This window comes from Ochotona princeps, chromosome 5 (genome assembly GCF_030435755.1).
Source record: "Ochotona princeps isolate mOchPri1 chromosome 5, mOchPri1.hap1, whole genome shotgun sequence".
Lineage (NCBI taxonomy): Eukaryota > Metazoa > Chordata > Mammalia > Lagomorpha > Ochotonidae > Ochotona > Ochotona princeps.
Window position 1 is genome coordinate 8,836,719 of NC_080836.1, and position 16,497 is coordinate 8,853,215.

General features: G+C 54.7%; 1 protein-coding gene across 1 annotated transcript in view; it reads left to right on the plus strand.

Annotated features, from left to right (window-relative positions):
- Nucleotides 1-16,497, plus strand: part of MYO7B (myosin VIIB) — a 58,692-nt gene that overhangs the window by 34,003 nt on the left and 8,192 nt on the right. The window contains exons 19-31 of the mRNA XM_004589375.2: nt 1,092-1,186; nt 3,935-4,019; nt 4,539-4,751; nt 5,474-5,644; nt 5,885-6,112; nt 6,252-6,380; nt 8,759-8,830; nt 8,950-9,077; nt 10,665-10,791; nt 12,450-12,569; nt 13,240-13,413; nt 14,473-14,700; nt 15,445-15,612. Coding sequence (XP_004589432.2) covers nt 1,092-1,186; nt 3,935-4,019; nt 4,539-4,751; nt 5,474-5,644; nt 5,885-6,112; nt 6,252-6,380; nt 8,759-8,830; nt 8,950-9,077; nt 10,665-10,791; nt 12,450-12,569; nt 13,240-13,413; nt 14,473-14,700; nt 15,445-15,612 — 1,938 coding nt within the window. The remainder of the gene's footprint in view (nt 1-1,091; nt 1,187-3,934; nt 4,020-4,538; nt 4,752-5,473; nt 5,645-5,884; nt 6,113-6,251; nt 6,381-8,758; nt 8,831-8,949; nt 9,078-10,664; nt 10,792-12,449; nt 12,570-13,239; nt 13,414-14,472; nt 14,701-15,444; nt 15,613-16,497) is intronic.

Consider the following 16,497-nt stretch of genomic DNA (forward strand, 5'->3'; position numbering starts at 1 on the left):
CGGCGGGGACTAACCTACCTGAAGCGAGTAGAGATGGCCAGACAAGGCATCCACTCCCTGCTCCCGGATGGAGCTGCTCGGCACTTGCTCCACCCTTGGGCACCACCCCTCCCCCAGGTGAAGAGAAAGTGATGTTGTATCTAGGGAGCCCAGGGGAGACCCAGGCCAGCCAGCAGGGCTTCCCCAAGAGGGGATTCTGGAGTGCTGCTGGATGCCACAGCCTGCAGCTAAGGGCTTCCTCCCCCCTACCACTCCCTACCCAAGGATGCCAAGTCCAGCACCTACAGGTGCTGTAATCACCACCACCACCACTTTCCATGCAGCTGAAGGGAGGCTGAGGCCACCAGAGGCAGCAGGAGGAGGATCTCCACGTCCCCTAGTCCCCTAAGCCATGGGTGGATGGGCAAAGCCACGAGGAAGACGCAGGGGCCAGGAACACACCCTAGATAGTCATCTCAGCCCCCCACCCTGTCCTCACCGTCCCCTTCCTTTCTTTCCCGGAGCCTGACACTTTCCCAGGGACATCCTAGCCCAGCTCTCCAGGCTGTCCATCTGGCCATGCATTCACTTGTCAGCCGGTGAAGGGGCTGTGGGCTAAGGCAGGCAGGAAGACATGAAGAGAAGTGAGACTGGCTTAGGGAGTAGCCAAGGGCACTCACTGCCCAGGAGAGTGAGGACCACAGGGGTAGGAGGTGCAGTCAGTGTGGGCAGTTGGTAGAAGAGCAGGGAGAGGAGAGGGTGTGCCTGTGTCCCTCCCCGCCCTGGCTGCTCCTGGAGGCCAAAGGCAAGGACTGTCCACCTCTGCATCCTAGAGGACAAACTGCCTTTGGCCTGCAGGGGGCAGGCCTGAACCTATTCCTGCGGCCAGGGCTGATCAGGCAGGGTGGGAAAAATCAACGGCAGGTGGGTGCAGTGGGAGTCCCACACCGTGGAAGATATTACAGCAGCTCCTGTTTCTGAACCATGTCAGGGTGGATTGAGGGAAGTGTTTATCCTGTGTATCCTCCTTGAAGGGAACCCGGGAGACAGGCAGGCCATTGCGGCTGCAGGTGAGGCTGAAGTCATTACACGGCACCTTGTTCCCTACCCAGGATCACCAACACACGCTACTGGAAATCCAGAGGGGCAAAGCCTTGGACAGAGCGGCCGTGAGCATCCAGAGAGCCGTGCGGGGCTACAGACACAGGTACTAGCCCTGGCCCAGACCCCAGCCGCCACCCCCACTATGTGTTCCTTCCTGGAAGTACCTGGGCTACAGGTCTCCCAGGCCCTCCTGAGCAGGGCCACAGTGGTCGGAAGTGTCTAGTACATTCTGGGTCAGAAGTGGGGTGGGAGTTTCGGGAACAACATGAGCCACTGAGCCCACAAGTCACAGGAGCCAGGCAAAGGGTGGCCTGTGCGCAGCTACGCAGTAACCTTGCCTGGGTCTGCTCAGTTCGTGAGGCAAACCTCCTGACCTTGCCTGAGGTCCTAGTCAACAAGCAGTCTCCCCGCTGTTCCCCCATCAGCCTGTGAGTCGGTAGCAGACATCCTCTGACCAGTGGCTTCATCAGATTCCATGAGCTAATGTCAGAGTTCATGCAGCTGTGCTCCGGGGGCGCGGGGTCCAGGGGAACCAGCTTCTGTAATACACTGCTCAGAACACAATAATTGTCAAGCTACACATGTCAACCCTGCAAGTGCCTGAGTCAGTCACGGCCATTTGCTCCCTGTGGAATGATCCTCCTCCTCTACCTCCTCCTGCTTCTTCTATCTCTTCCTCCTTCTTTTCAACATTTATTTATTTTACTTGGAAGTTAGTGTTACATAGAGAGAGAGAGGGAGAGACAGCAGTCTTCCATTTGCTAGTTCATTCCCTAAATGGGTGCAACGGCCAGGGCTAGGCCAGGCTGAAGCCAGAAACCAGGAGCGTCTTCTGGGGTGTACAGGAGCCCAAGCACTCAGGACATCCTCCACCACTTTCCCAGGTCATAAGTAGAGAGCCGGATTGGAAATGGAGCAGCCAGGATACAAGCTGGCATCCCTATGGGATGCTGGTGCCACAGGCATGCCAAACCACAGCACCAGCCCCTCCGTTTTTACCTGCATTGATCTCTGCTCCTTTTCTTCCTTCTTGCTTCCTTCAGCTTTGGGTGCATCTCCCACTTCTTTCTGGGAGTTTGAATGATTACTTCAGTCCTTTTCCTCTCTCCTAATGTAAACAGATATCCATCTCCCTCTTGGTGCAGCTGTAGCTTTCACAGATTGCAATATGCTGTGGCTTGTGTTCATTTTTAAAATTCTCCTGAGAGGTATTTACAAGTACATGGTTTGGATTCCAAGAGCCTGGAGCTTTTGCTGTCATCCTGTTGCTAATTTCTAGTTTCATCCCATTCTGGTCAGACATTGTGGGTAGTTGAGGTTTCACTTATGGGCTAAGACATGGAGTATGTCCTAAGGGTTCTTGGGAAGAATATATATTCTACTGTCACATCAGTCGTAACTGTTGGTTGATAACAGTGTTGAATTCTGTGTTCTTGTTCCTTGTTCTTTGTCTAATGAAGTGCTGCATCTGGGTTGAGAGTGGTGTTGAGGTCTCCAGCTCTTGCTGGGTTTGCCTGCGTTTAGCTGTCAGCTTTGCCTCTGCGTGTTTTTAGTGCTGCTGTCTGGTGTCTGCACATTGAGCCCTGCTATGTCTTCCTGGAGGGTTTATCCTTTCATCATCATGTGATGTCCCTGTCTGTCTCATGCTGTTTTCCTACTCTGAAATCTGCTTCATCTGTTACTGATAGAGCCGTTCCTGTTTCCTTTTTAGTACTCTTTGCGTAACAAATATTTTCCATCCTTTTACCTTCAACCTTGCTATTATTGGTATGAATCAAGTGAGTAAGTGAGTTTTCCATAGTATGTGGTTGGATCATACTCTTCAATTCATGTTGACAATCTTGCTGTTTTCATTGCAGCACTAGGCCTTTTACATTTAGTGTAATTGTGCATGACAGTTTGAATAACGTTGTGTTGTGGAACTGTCTGTGCATTATAGGGTGTACAGCAGAAAACCTGGCCTGCACTCACTCCCTCTCCTACTCCCTCCAACTTTAATGACAACCCAAATGTCCCCACACCTTGCCAAATGTGCCCCCAAAGAGCAGCTACCAACAGTCGGGAACCTCTAGTGTAAATATTGGAAATATTTGTCTTTAGATGATTCCATTGCTTGCTTTGGCTGCCTGTTAGAATCTCGGGGAAGTTTGTGTGTGTGTGTGTGTGTGTGTGTGTGTGTGTGTGTGTGTGTGTGTGTGTGTGTTGTGTGTTGTGTGTACATTCTAGACCCATAGGCAAACATTCTAACTCCCTACACACACACCCACAAAGTTGATTTGTATGTATTTGAAAGGCTCAGTGATAGAGAAAGGAAGAGAGAGAGAGAGAGAGAAATCTTCCATTCACTGGTCCCCAAATAGCCAAATCTCCCACTTGGGTGACAGAAGCCCAAGTACTGGAACCATCTTCTCCCTCGGGTGCATCAGCAGGGAGCTGGGTTGGAAGCAGAGCAGCCAGGACTTAAACCAGTACTCTGATGTAGGATGCTGTTGGTTTAGCCCACTGTCCACAGTACCTATTAAAGTCAAGTTCTGACTTCACTGGAAAGGCATCAATAAATACTGAAGTTTTCCAGATGATTTTGATATAGTTGAAATTGTTCTTTAAGCCTAAGAAAACCTCTTAAAAACTGACTAGAAATGGCAAGAAAACACAGTGCAGCGTGCAATGGCAGCACACCCATGTCCACCAAGCTGACCTGGAGGCATGTGCCTCGCCAGAGTCCAGCCCCAGGTTCTCCATTGTGTCCCAACCCTGAGTGGGTGGACAGAGGAAAGGAACTGCTTGTTTCCACCAGCATTTTGTTGGTCCCACCCTAGGGTTCCTCTCTCGTTTGCCTTCCCCCTTCCAGGAAGGAGTTCCTGAAGCAGAGACAGTCGGCTGTGGTGCTGCAGGCTGCATGGCGAGGCTACTGCAGCAGGAGGAATTTCAAGCTGGTGAGAGCTGGGTCCAGGGGAGCCCTGCAGAAGAGACGAACGGCCTCCCAGATGCTCTCCTGGAGGTGTCCCCGGGAATCCATGGCCGCCCCCTTCTCTATGTCGAGCACCACCTCTTGCTTCTCTTCCCCACCGGCTCAGCAAGTCTCTGTGGCCATGACCTCCACCTTGAAAAAAATAAGCCCAGTGGAGCTGGCAGATCCCACACACTGTGCAAGCCTCCAACAGCTTAACTGAGCTGACCAGGAGGCATGGCAAGCAGGGCCTCTGGAGTCCAATGGCCTGTGTGAATTGCGGGCCAGTTCTGTCTGTTCATGGTCCCTGGAAAACCATCATATTGCTCACGCTAGTGGACAGGTGCTGATTCAGCACTTGTTGCAGGGTGGGCTCAGTTTCATTCATGACGGTGAGGGAGGGTTGGAGCCAGCCCTTTCCCAAACAGCGGGTGACTGTCACGCTTGTCCCATGGGGAAGGGGCTTGTCCCTAAGTGTGAGCCCGGCTCCATCTTGCCTCCATAGATCCTCCTGGGCTTCGAGCGCCTGCAGGCCATTGCCCGTAGCCACCTGCTGGCCAGGCAGTTCCAGGCCTTGCGACAGAAGATGGTGCAACTGCAGGCCCGCTGCAGGGGCTATCTGGTGCGCCAGCAAGTGCAGGCCAAGAAGAGGGCAGTGGTCATCATCCAGGCACATGCCAGGGGCATGGCTGCCCGCCGAAACTTCCAGTGCCAGAAGGTAGGTGATTGTCCTGCCCTGGCTGGAGTGCAGGAGGGTATGAACAAACAGGAGGCAGGACAGTTTCTCAGCAGAAATGGTTTGGTACCCTAAAGGGCACAGACAACCTAGGCCACATGAGAGAAAGGGGGACCCACAGTTCCCAGGAAGAGAGCAAGGATGCTGGAATTTATGTGAGTGCACAGGGGACAGAGAAGTGCCAAGGGCAGCCATGCAGGGTCTGGGAGTTGGAAGGCAGGGACCAGTGCAGTGGCACCCAGGGTGCACTGCTGCATAGGTGGTACCTGAGACTCCACTGCATGTACTTGGCTCCAGATGCAGAGGTGATAAGGCCGGGGGCTGGTGTAGCATGGTGGGATCTTAGGGCTGCACAATGAAACGGCACAGGGAAGAGTATGTGTCAGAGAATCCGACAGGGACGTCCTTAGCACCTCTGCCTCAAGTCAGCCCTGCCTGGCTTCAAGGCAGCGAGTGCAGGCCCCAGGACTCTCCCACCCTCTGAATGAAGAGGGAGCCTGCATGGTGGTTTGCAGCTGGATTCTGGGGTCCCTCCAACGCTGATTGCTAGCTAGCCATCGTAGCTGGCAGTGTTTGCTATTCTCCAGGACAACCCACTGATGGAGACAGAAGTGCAGAATGAGGTGCACTTGGCCCCTGGGAGGGGCTGGATGTGGAAGGAGAACAGACTGGGCCTATTGGTACCCTGCCCCGTGTGTGTGCAGGGCCTGGTGGTCACCCCAACTGGGAAGCCCAAGAATCGAAGCCCTTCCCCTGCCAAGAAGCGCACATCCATCTATGACACTGTCACCGACACCGAGATGGTAGAGCAGCTGTTTGGCTTCCTCCCTGCCATGATCGGGGGCCAGGAGGGTCCAGCCCCGCGACGCTTCGAGGTAAGCACAGTGCCAAGCTGAGGTCGGGGGATCTACCAAGGAGGAAGGCAGACAGCCACGTTTCTGGTCCCTAGGTGTGTGGGCTGGGGAGGGCCACCTTGCACAGGAGCCATGTACCTGACAGCTGACTAGACAGACACTCCCCAGGCCCCACAACCCCAAGGGCTACTCCCCCACCCATCAGCAACACAGGACAGCCTGGCTGGAATGTGCAAGGACCACTGACCTCTGCCCACCCAGGACCTGGAACCCAAGACCCAGAACCAGAGCCAGGCCCTGAAGCTGCCTGAGATTGACCTGGACGCAGTCCCCATGCTGGAGGAGCCCAAGGAAGATGAGGACGGCCTGGCCGAGTACAGCTTCCCCAAGTTCGCTGCCACTTACTTCCAGAAATCAGCCAGCCACACGCACATCCAGCGGCCACTCCGCTACCCGCTGCTCTACCACGAGAGTGACACTGACTGCCAGGTACCGTGCACATGGTTCTCTGGTGGCTCAAGCCCCAGAGTGGCGCAGGACCAGAGGGAGTGAGGAAGGGGGCTGGGGCTGCTGTGGGCCCTGTGACAGGGAGCTGGGCTCCAGCTGCCTCCTCCATATCACCTTCCAGGCTGCGCTGGCCGTGTGGACCATCATCCTGAGGTTCATGGGCGATCTCCCGGAGCCCATACTCTATGCCAGGAGCAGTCTGCACGGTGGCTCCATGATGCGGCAGATCCATGATGCTGCATCCTCCCTGGTGAGCACCTTGCCCTCCCTCCTTCTGCTACCATCTGGGAAGCTGCACAGGAAGGAGAGGCTGGTCCAGACCCCTCTCTTGGGCTGTCACCATGCACAGTCATTCATAGGGCGTGCCCTGGGCTCTGACTCAAACTGAAGTGAAATATATCTAGTGAGAATCACAAATAGCCGTTAAGACAGTAGCTGTGTGCCCCTGCTTCTCCAGCAGTGGCGCTCCAGGGCCCCCATGGTCCTTTGCACCATGTTTGTCGTGGGGCACGATGGGGTGGAGAAGTCCTGCAGGGTAGGAACCATTGTGCTTAGCTGTAGCCCAAGATGTGAAGAAGCAGAGCTGTCCCCTGCTGCACCCCAGTGGACACCTCTGTGGGAGCTGGGCTTGGAATGCATTCTGAGGAACTCACACCCAGCTCCTCACCGTGTTATCTCTGCTCTCCGAGAAGTTAAATTCCCACTCGTTTCCTCTTCTTTTTAAGATTTATGTATTTGAAAGAGTTACACAGAGTAAGGAGGAACAAACAACAGAGAGAGAGAGAGAGAGAGAGAGAGAGAGAGAGATCTTCTATCTGTTGGTTTACTCCCTAGATGTCTGCAACAGCCAGGGCTGGGCCAGGCCTTAAGCAGGAGCCAGGAGCTTTTTCCAGGTCATGGATATGGGGACCCAAGTACTTGGGCCATCCTCTACTGCTCTCCCAGGTGCATTAACAAGCAGTTGCACTGGAAATGAAGCAGTCAAGACTTCAGCAGGTGCCTATTATGGGATGTAGGCATTGCTAGCTGTGGCTTTATCTTCTGTGTCACAATGTTTGTGCCAATTCCCCTTCATTTCTGTTCAACAACCCTTCCTAAGGCCCAGCTCTGTATTGCAACATAACCAAGCACAACGCAAAGGACAGCACACAGGGGCCCAGGAATGCACCTGCCACCAGGTGTCTGGCTGAAGCTCAGTTTGGATGCCCATAAGGGTCCGTGTGCAGACCAATGGCACAGAAATCTAAGGAGTCTGAACAGGGCTAGCCTCATGGTCAACCCAGGCCAGAAGTCAGGAAGTTGTTGGAGCCGGAGCCCAGACAGCTTGATATCTAGAGGTGTGGACTTTCTTATTAGGTTCTTAAAACACTCCGTGACAAGTTCCCCAGCAGCTTCCAACAACACAGGCTGAGGTTCTCAAAGACTTTCCAATGGTCAGAAGTGGTTTGTTCAAGTTCAGGGTCCCTTGCAAAGTAGCTATCAAGTTGTTGTCACCCAGGGCTGGCTTGTGTGCAGCCAGAGGACACCCACCCCTTGGAGGGGAGGGGTGCACGCATGTGGCTATTGACAGGTCTGGGCCGCATCCCCATGCAGCTGCCCCCTGATGTGTGACCCAAGGAGAAGACACCATGTCTGCCCTCAGAGGTTACCTCCCACTGCAAGAGGTAACAAACATTGTGACACAGAAGATAAAGCCACAACTAGCAATGCCTACATCCCATAATAGGCACCTGCTGAAGTCTTGACTGCTTCATTTCCAGTGCAACTGCTTGTTAATGCACCTGGGAGAGCAGTAGAGGATGGCCCAAGTACTTGGGTCCCCATATCCATGACCTGGATACCTCCCAGGACAAGAGACAGGGGTCACGAGCCATAAGGGATCCCTTTCTTCCTTGCTTCCTTCCGTCCTTTCTCTCTCTCTCTCTCCATCTCTCTCTTTTAGCGATTTCCTTATTTTATTTAAAAGGCAGAGTTAGAGAGGGAAAGATAGAGAATAAGAACTTGTACCCATCTACTGGGTTCAACCCCCAGATGGCTGCAGTGGCAGAGCTGGGCTGAGCTGGGCTGAGCTGGGCTGAGCTAGAGCCACCAGCTAGGAGCAGGGGGCTATTGCTTGAAGGGACTGTAGGAGGAAAGAGACAGGGGGAAGGCAGACCAGGCCCCCTAGAGATGGGATCTTGCATCTTTCTTCCTGTGTATATTGTCAAGGGACCACAGTTCCCAAAGCAGCAGGCCACGCAAGCACCACCTGCCCCTGCTGAGCTGGCCAGCTGGTGCATTTCACAGTCAGTCCTCATGCCACAAATCAACCTCCCCCCTGCCGCCAGCAGCAGGTGCCCAGCTCTGGATCTGGGCTACTCCCCACCCAAGCCCATTCTCACTCCAAGTCCTTGATTCATCAGCAAATTCTTACCGTCACAATGAGGCTTAACATCTGCCTGGGAAGCCCAACAGACCCCCTTACCTCCCCACCAGCTTTTGCAAATCAACCCAGGAAAAGAGCAGCTAAGACAGGGAGCCTGCCAAGATGGGAGCTGGTACCAGCCCAGGTGCATGGGGACCAGCATCCTTGAGGCTCCACCCACACTCACCAGAGCCTCTGGAACTGTCTCCCCATCGCTCTGGCAGGGCCACAGGGACAAAGGAACAAAAGACATATCCTCCATGAAGCTGAAACGCTCCTCCCGCATCACGAGCCAGGTGAGCTAGGGCCAGGGCACGTAGCCCCGGGCTGTAGCCTCATTCCCCATGCCCCAGTTTTCTCCTCCTGGGCAGACAGAAAGAGTCAGGGGTCTTGACTGTTGCCTTTGGACCTCCAGGTGGCCAGCCAGTTGAACATAGGGGAAGATGCCTTGGATCTTGACGGCCCCATCTCAGACAGACCCATGTCCAACCTGGAGAAGGTACACGTCATCGTGGCCTACGCCATCCTGAAGCCCGACCTCAGGTCAGTCCCCACGGTCACAGCCTGCCTCCACCCCAGAAATCTCTCTTCAACCCGCTGCCCGGCCTCGGACCATAGATTGAGGATTGTTCCAGAACAAGCTTTAGCACTGAACCCTGTAAGTGGAGCAGGCTCCTAGTTCGTATTGTATGTATTCTGCCCCTGTACCATTCACTTTGGGAGAGTTTTGTTTTCATCAGCACTGGCATGCATTCTCTCATCTGTCTCTGTTCCTTCAAACTCTAACAAAATCTGTGTGATACTCTTCGTTTTCCCTGTTTGCTCTCCTCTGCTCTAGGTGGAGTCATTCCTCCTGATCTTTCAGTCTCCCCAGTTTTACAATTTCAGATACCGTGTTTTTCAGTCCCAGAGTTTGCACCTGCATCTTTTGTATATTTGATTCTCTACCAAGATTTTTTATCTCTTCATTCCCTGTCAGCATGATTTTCTTTAAGTCTTCAGAGTTCCAATAGTTTTTCAAGTCTTTTGTACAAAGCTAGCGCCTGCATCTATGGGGCCCATCTCTCCTCTTAAAAATGATGGTGTGCTCCTGGTCGCTTGAAAGTATAACACTCTTGGGCTTTGTTCCAGACATAGTGGTTGATATGTCTACGCCCAGTGCACAGAGTGCAAGAGCCCAGAGGAGCATTCAGGAGTCAGGGGTTGATGGGGCAGCTGATGGGGTTTGGAGATAAAGGAATGAGAGGGTCCAGGCTGGCTCTAGGCATCTGGTTGGGTGTGACCAGCTGATGACAATGCACGCAGACCATGGGAAGAGGAGACACAGAACCTACCTGTCCAGTGCTGTGATACTAGCAGCCTGTAAAGGGCCTGAATGGTGAGATTTGATTTGTTTGTTTGAAAGACAGATTAATGGGGTTGGGGTAGGGAGGGAGACAGACAGACAAACAGACAGAAAAGGGAGAGAGATCTTCCATCTGCTGGTTCACTCTGTAAAACTGACCAGGGCTGGGCCAGCAGAAGCCAGGAGCTTCCTCTAGGCCTCCAACTGTAAGTACAGGGTCCCAAACACTTGGGCTTTGCTGCTTTCCCAGATGCATTAGGAGGGAGCTGGATCAGAAGTGGAGCAGATGGAACTCAAATCATTGTTTATATGGGATGCCAGTGTCACAGATAATGGCTTAATACAACATGCCACAATGCCATACTCTGGTGGGAAGATTTGCAACACTGGAATTGGCTAATGAAAGAAATCTGGGCTTCCCCACCCAGGAGGGTTGGCTAAGAAGCATAAACCACTAAGTACTAAGTATTAGGGCAGACACTGGCTTCTGGGTGTTGGGGCTCCAAGGGGTTACAAGCTGATGGAGGCTGGAGTCGATGAGGAAGGATCCCTTGCCCAAAGGAAACAGAGAAGGCAGGCTCCCAAACGTGGGGGTGCAGGAGCTGGCCAGGAGGGGAGGGATGGGATGCCGACAGGAGCCTGGCTCAGGAGCAGGGATCCAGGAGTGGCTCCTGGGGCTAGGAGAGTCCCAGAGCTGGGAGAACACCCCTGTAGAGCCCCACCCCATCCACCCAGGGATGTCTAGCCCCAGCCTGCCTTCACAACTCCAGCACTCCGTCTCCTAGGGATGAGATCTACTGTCAGATCTGCAAGCAACTCTCAGGGAATGCCAAGAAGAGCAGTGTGGCACGGGGCTGGATCCTACTGAGCCTCTGCCTGGGCTGCTTCCCGCCCTCAGAGAGGTTCATGAAGGTAGGGGAAGAGGCTGGCATGGGGGCCGGGGGCCAGAGGGCAGCCAGAGCAGGTGCATGCCCGGGTTCTCCTTCACATGCAGGCGACCTGGGGAGCAGTTGTCTGGGCTTCTCCCAGCCTCCATGTCCTCATTTGTAAAAGAAAGCTCCGGTATCTGTCAGCAGAGTCCTTTGGCCCCAGCTCAGTGGGACTAGGACCAGAAGGCAGAGGGAGTGAACTGTGAGAAGGCAGGTGTCCTAGGAGCAGGCCAGTGGGGCACCAGCCCCAGCACCTTCTTCTAACCCTTTCAGTTCCTTTCTGGAACCAGAAATGGAGGTACCGGTCGGGAGCTTCCACAGCTCCAGGCTTCACTGCCCTAGTTCAGGGCACTTTGAAAGCTTGTGGGAAATTACATTGCAAATGTACTCATGTGCAGAGAAAAAATACTTTTAATATGTATTTGTTTTTGCTGGAAATGTAGATTTATAGAGAGAAGGGGAGACAGAAAGATCTTTCATCTGCTGGGTTTGCTTCCCCTGTGGTTACAACGGTCAGAGCTAAGCCAATCCAAAGCCAGGGTCCCGGAGCTTCTTCCGGGTCTCCCACGTTGGTGCAGGGTCCCAAGGCTTTGGGCTGTCCTCTACTGCTTTCCTAGGCCACAAGCAGGGATGGGAAGTGGAGCAACTAGGACATGACCTGGCACTCCTATGGGATCCTGGTGCACGCAAGGCAAAGATTTAGCTACTAGGCTATCACACTGGACCCAGAACTTTTTTTTTTAATTTCATGTATATGAAAGGTCTTCCAGAAATTCATGACAAGTGAGAGGAGTATGCATGGGCCTGACATCTTATTTTTGCTCCAAGATGAACTCAACTTTTAGTTGTATCTTTCATAGAATTTTGATGCCCGCTCTTTAAAAATATCCCTGCGAGATTTTTTTTAGGTTTGTGTGTGTGTTCAATAGGCTGAGTCTCTCTCTCTCTCTCTCTCACACACACACACACACACAGAGGAGAGAGAGAGATCAACCATATGCTGTTACATTCCACCAAATGGCCACAACAGCCTGGGTTGGGCCAAGCAAAAGCCAGGAACTGGAACGCCATGTGGGTCTGCCTTCTGGGTCCAAGGGCCCAAGCACCTGCACCATCTCTGTTGCCTTCCCAGGCACATTAGCAGGGAGCCAGGCTGGAAGCAGAGCAGCCAGACTTGAACTGGCTTAGTCTGATACGCCACAGCGTTCCCCGCTTAACAAACTTTGGTTCTGATGAGTAAAACATGAGATTTTAAACCATCTACCCTCCCCATAATTGCACCACTTTGTCATCTCAGCACACCTGTGAAACTGGGGGTCTGACGGTCAGAGAGAGAGAGATCTGCCTACTGGCTTACTCCCCAAGTGCCTGCAATGGCCAGAAGCCAGGAACCAAGAACTCAACCCAGGTCTTCCACAGGGGTGGCAGGAACCCAATCCCTTGAGACAGTGCTGAGCCTCCCAGGGTCTGTGTTAGCAGGAAGCTGGGGTCAGGAGCTGTTGCCAGGCCTCACACCCAGGCACTGTGACTTACCCCTGAACACCCACCCCTGGTTGTAACTGTCCAGATACCCCTGGACAGAACGGCGAATCAACCGTCACACTGAGCATCCACCCTGCCTCTTCCCCTTGTCACCGCCAGTACCTGCTGAACTTCATCCGCCAAGGGCCGGTGGGCTATGGGCCTTTCTGTGCTGAACGCCTGCGCCGCACCTGTGCCAATGGAGTCCGCATGGAGCCCCCCACCTACCTGGAGCTGCAGGTAGGGTCTGGCGGGGAGGGGTGGTATGGGGCTCCTGTCTGCAGGGTACTGTCTGCTGTGCTCCCCCATCTCCACCATGGAGCCTTCTAGTCAGTGGTCCCTGTCCATGCCCACTGGAGCTCAGTCTCCCCACTGACAAGGAAACTCCGTGCCTGCTGATTGCCCTGCTGCAGCCCCTCCTCCGACCCATATAGAGGGGGCAGTGCCCACACCCAGTCCGTCCTCATCTGTGGTGGCATTGGCCTTGGGGGCAGACGTCTCCTCTCGTTGCTTTTTGGCAGCTTTCTCACCTGCTTGTTCTCACCACGTCTCTGGGAGAGGTCGTGCGGAACAGCTGATGGGGGAGGGAAGGAGCTTGCACCCAGCCCCAGCCAAGGCACTTGCCTCTGTTGTCCTCCCCTGGGGTTCTAGATGGGGGACCCCATTCACCCCTGTCCCTCCCAAGGTCACGGGGGCTCCCTTCACAACCTGGAATAAGAGAGGAGCTTGTGACAGCTGCATGTATCACCGCGCTGTCACACAAAGGCAAAGGAGCATGGGTTCCCAAGAATGGGATCCAGAGCCCTTGAACGTGTATGAGTCCGGCCGTGGGACCCGATCAGGCTGGGCAGCCACTGGGCCAGAGGAGCAGAGCCTTCCCATGGTCCGTCCCCTCTCCCCCCACCGCCAGGCTGTCAAGTCCAAGAAGCACATACCCATCAACGTCATCCTGATCAACGGAGAGAGCCTGACGGTCATGGTGGACTCGGCCTCCACGTCCCGCGAGATCTGCCAGCACATCGCCCAGAAACAGGACCTCAGAGACCACCTGGGCTTCTCCCTCCAGGTCGCTGTGTATGACAAGGTGAGGGTCGCACCCGTGTTCCACCTGTGGCCTCTCATCCAGCCAGCCTGGTCACCACCTGCCCCACCTCCCTTGAGGGTGCCCATCCACATCACGTGAACAGGCACACACCTGCCCTGTTACAGTGTGTGCACACATCCAAGGGAACAGTCACTCGAGCAGGCCTGCAGAGAAAGACCAGAGAGTTTGTTCAGTCTCTACGATGAATGGCCAAGATAAAGGACCCGGCTAGCTTTTTATTATCTCAAGCTTGTGGAACAGCCACTTCTGTATACGTGCAGGGAGAAGCAGGCAAGGGTTTAATATATAACTGGTTGTTTGTCAAGACATTCTCAAGATGAGATACACATCTTTGATGTCCACCCAACATTCCACAGTTTCCTGGGAACTTGTCCTAGCTCACGTATTCACAAGCTTGGATGTAGGAATTCACATCTTGGTGTGAACTCTGTGTCTCAAGAATTCGCCTCACTGTCCTCCTGCTCACACCTGTCCTGCTCACACCTGTCTTCCTCCTCCTCATACCTGTCCATTTGCACACACCTGTGCTCCTGCTCACACCTGTTGTCCTGCTGCCTATTCACAGATGCAGCCAGAAGCTGTGCCCCTGCCTCAAACCTGCCTGTCATTCCCCAGCCAGACCCACACACAACACTGGACATGCACATTAGCATCCCAACCTGCCTCTCTCATGCCTTGAAAGTTGTAGATGCCTGAGCTGGAGACATCCACATTGCACCTGCACATTGCAACTGAACAGCCCTCTAAACCCCAGCACCCCCGTCCACAGTGTGGAATCTTTGGCCACTGGCTGGGACCATGACACCAGCACCCAGCACAGCACATGGCCATAGACCCACTGACCTCTTTTGGGAGGGGCTAGGCAGGGCGGAGTCTCCGTGGGGCTCAAGGGACTCAGTAACGTCCACTCTGGGTTCTGAGGGTCCTGGTCCCTCGTTTGTGCACATGGTGGGAGGAGAAACATCCTCATGCAGGCGGGGGCAGGCATGGCACACAGCAGCTGCTCACTGCTACTCCTGCTGCTGCTTCTGGCCTCAGTTCTGGTCCCTGGGCTGTGGACGCGACCACCTGATGGACGCCGTGGCCCAGTGTGAGCAGCTGGCCCAGGAGAAGGGTGAGAGCCAGCGCCAGTCGCCCTGGCGCATCTACTTCCGGAAGGAGTTCTTCACACCCTGGCATGACTCCCGGGAGGACCCAGTCAGCACCAAGCTCATTTACCGCCAAGTCCTCCATGGAGTCTGTTCGGGCGAGTACGGCTTTGAGAAGGTGAGAGGGGCCTAGTGAGGCGGGGGGTGGGGGGCGGGCGTGAGGAGGGCTGGGGCCAGGGCAGCAGGGCAGCAGGGGTGCAGCTCCAGGCCTTTGCTGGGAACCCAGCTACTCCTTCCAGGCCTGGTTTACACTTTTGCAGCTTTGCCCAAGTCTCTGGGGCCTAGGGTGCCAGTGTCAGGCAGGGACAGCCTCCCCATCAGCCCCAGACCCCGCTGGCTCTCTGCAACAGCAGCAGGTGCTAAATTCCAAGTCCCATTATCCCACCACCCCCCCAACTCCCACCACTGGGGGCTCCCCCATGTCTGAAGGTGTGATCTACCTGCAGCTTGCTGGGGGACCAGTTCTGGGCACCTACCTGGAAGGGACATGGGCAGGGAACAGCAGTGCCACGAGGCTCTGGTCTCCCAGAGAGAACAGACTGGCTTGCATCCCTCCACAGGCTGGGCCACTCAGGCGCCTTGCATTCAGAGCCCTTCAGGGCCATGCCTGGGTTCTACACAAAAAATCAGTCAGGGGCACACCTTAGCCTCAGGCTTCAACTGCCCAGAGCAGGCCTGACCTGGGACTAAGTGGAAACAGCAGCACAAGAAGGCTGCTGCAGCTCCCATACGCTTACCTGTGTCCCTGCTCAACTGCCCCAGGGCTGGAGGCAGGAGCTGAGCCGCTGGGTGGGCGTGCTGAGGGAAGATCGGCTCTCATACAACCCTCCCGTTCCCCCTCCCTACTGTCCTGTGTGTGCAGGAGGAAGAACTGGTGGAGCTGCTAGCCCGCCACTGCCACGTGCAGCTGGGTCCCTCTGCGAGGAGCAAGGCCGTCCAGGAGCTGCTGCCTGGCTGCGTGCCCCTCAGACTGTACAGGACCAAGTCCCCTGAGAAATGGGCCAGCCTTGTCATGGCCGCCCAGGCCAAGGTCAGTCTTTAGGGGAGAGGGACAAGGTGTGCAGAGCAAACAGATCCATCCATCTCCCCCAACCCCACCCCAGGAAGCTTAGGCTCCATGGTCCACCGCATCCCTACCCCGGCAGATTTAGAGCCTGCTCAGCCCAGCTCCATGTCACAGGGGCAGGCCACCTGCCCCTCCTCCAGAGAACTGGGACTGCTGGAATGTCCTGCGGGCGTCAACAGCTCCTCACCATCAGCCACACCCTCCCTCCCCCGAGACTCTCCGTGTGCCCTCACTGGGCACAGGGGAAATCCCAGGTTGAGGCTGAAGGGCATGGACGGTCTAAACAACAGATGCCCAAAAGGCATCGATGCAGATTTCCCCCAGACAGGAAACACCTGCTAAGCCCCCCAACTCCAAAGCCAGACTGTGGCCATCCACTTCAAGGCCACTTCCCCCCACCAAGAGTGGAAACAAGAGAATCAACACTGTATCCGTCCAGCTGGACATAAAGGTCCATAGAGTGTGACAGCAGGCACAATCCGGCAAATGTGCGGAAGATGTGGAATGATGAAAATTTTTGAAACTTTTAAAAAATTTATTTGAAAAGTAGATTTAGAGAGGAGAGCCAGACAGATATCTTTGTCCACTGATTCACTCACCAATTGGCTGCAGTGGCTAGAGCTGGGCTGCTCTGAAGCCAGGAGCCAGGAGCTTCTTCTAGGTTCCCCATGTGGGTGCAGAGGCTCAAGGCTTTGGCCCATTCGCTACTGCTTTACCAGGTCATAAGCAGGGAAGCCCCACTGTAGCTGGTTCATACCAACATAGCAGCAGCTGAGGCAGGACAGGCTGCAGGCGCAACCCAGTCAAGAAGGCTCAGAGGAGGAACCTAGAAGGTGAGGAGCTGGAGGG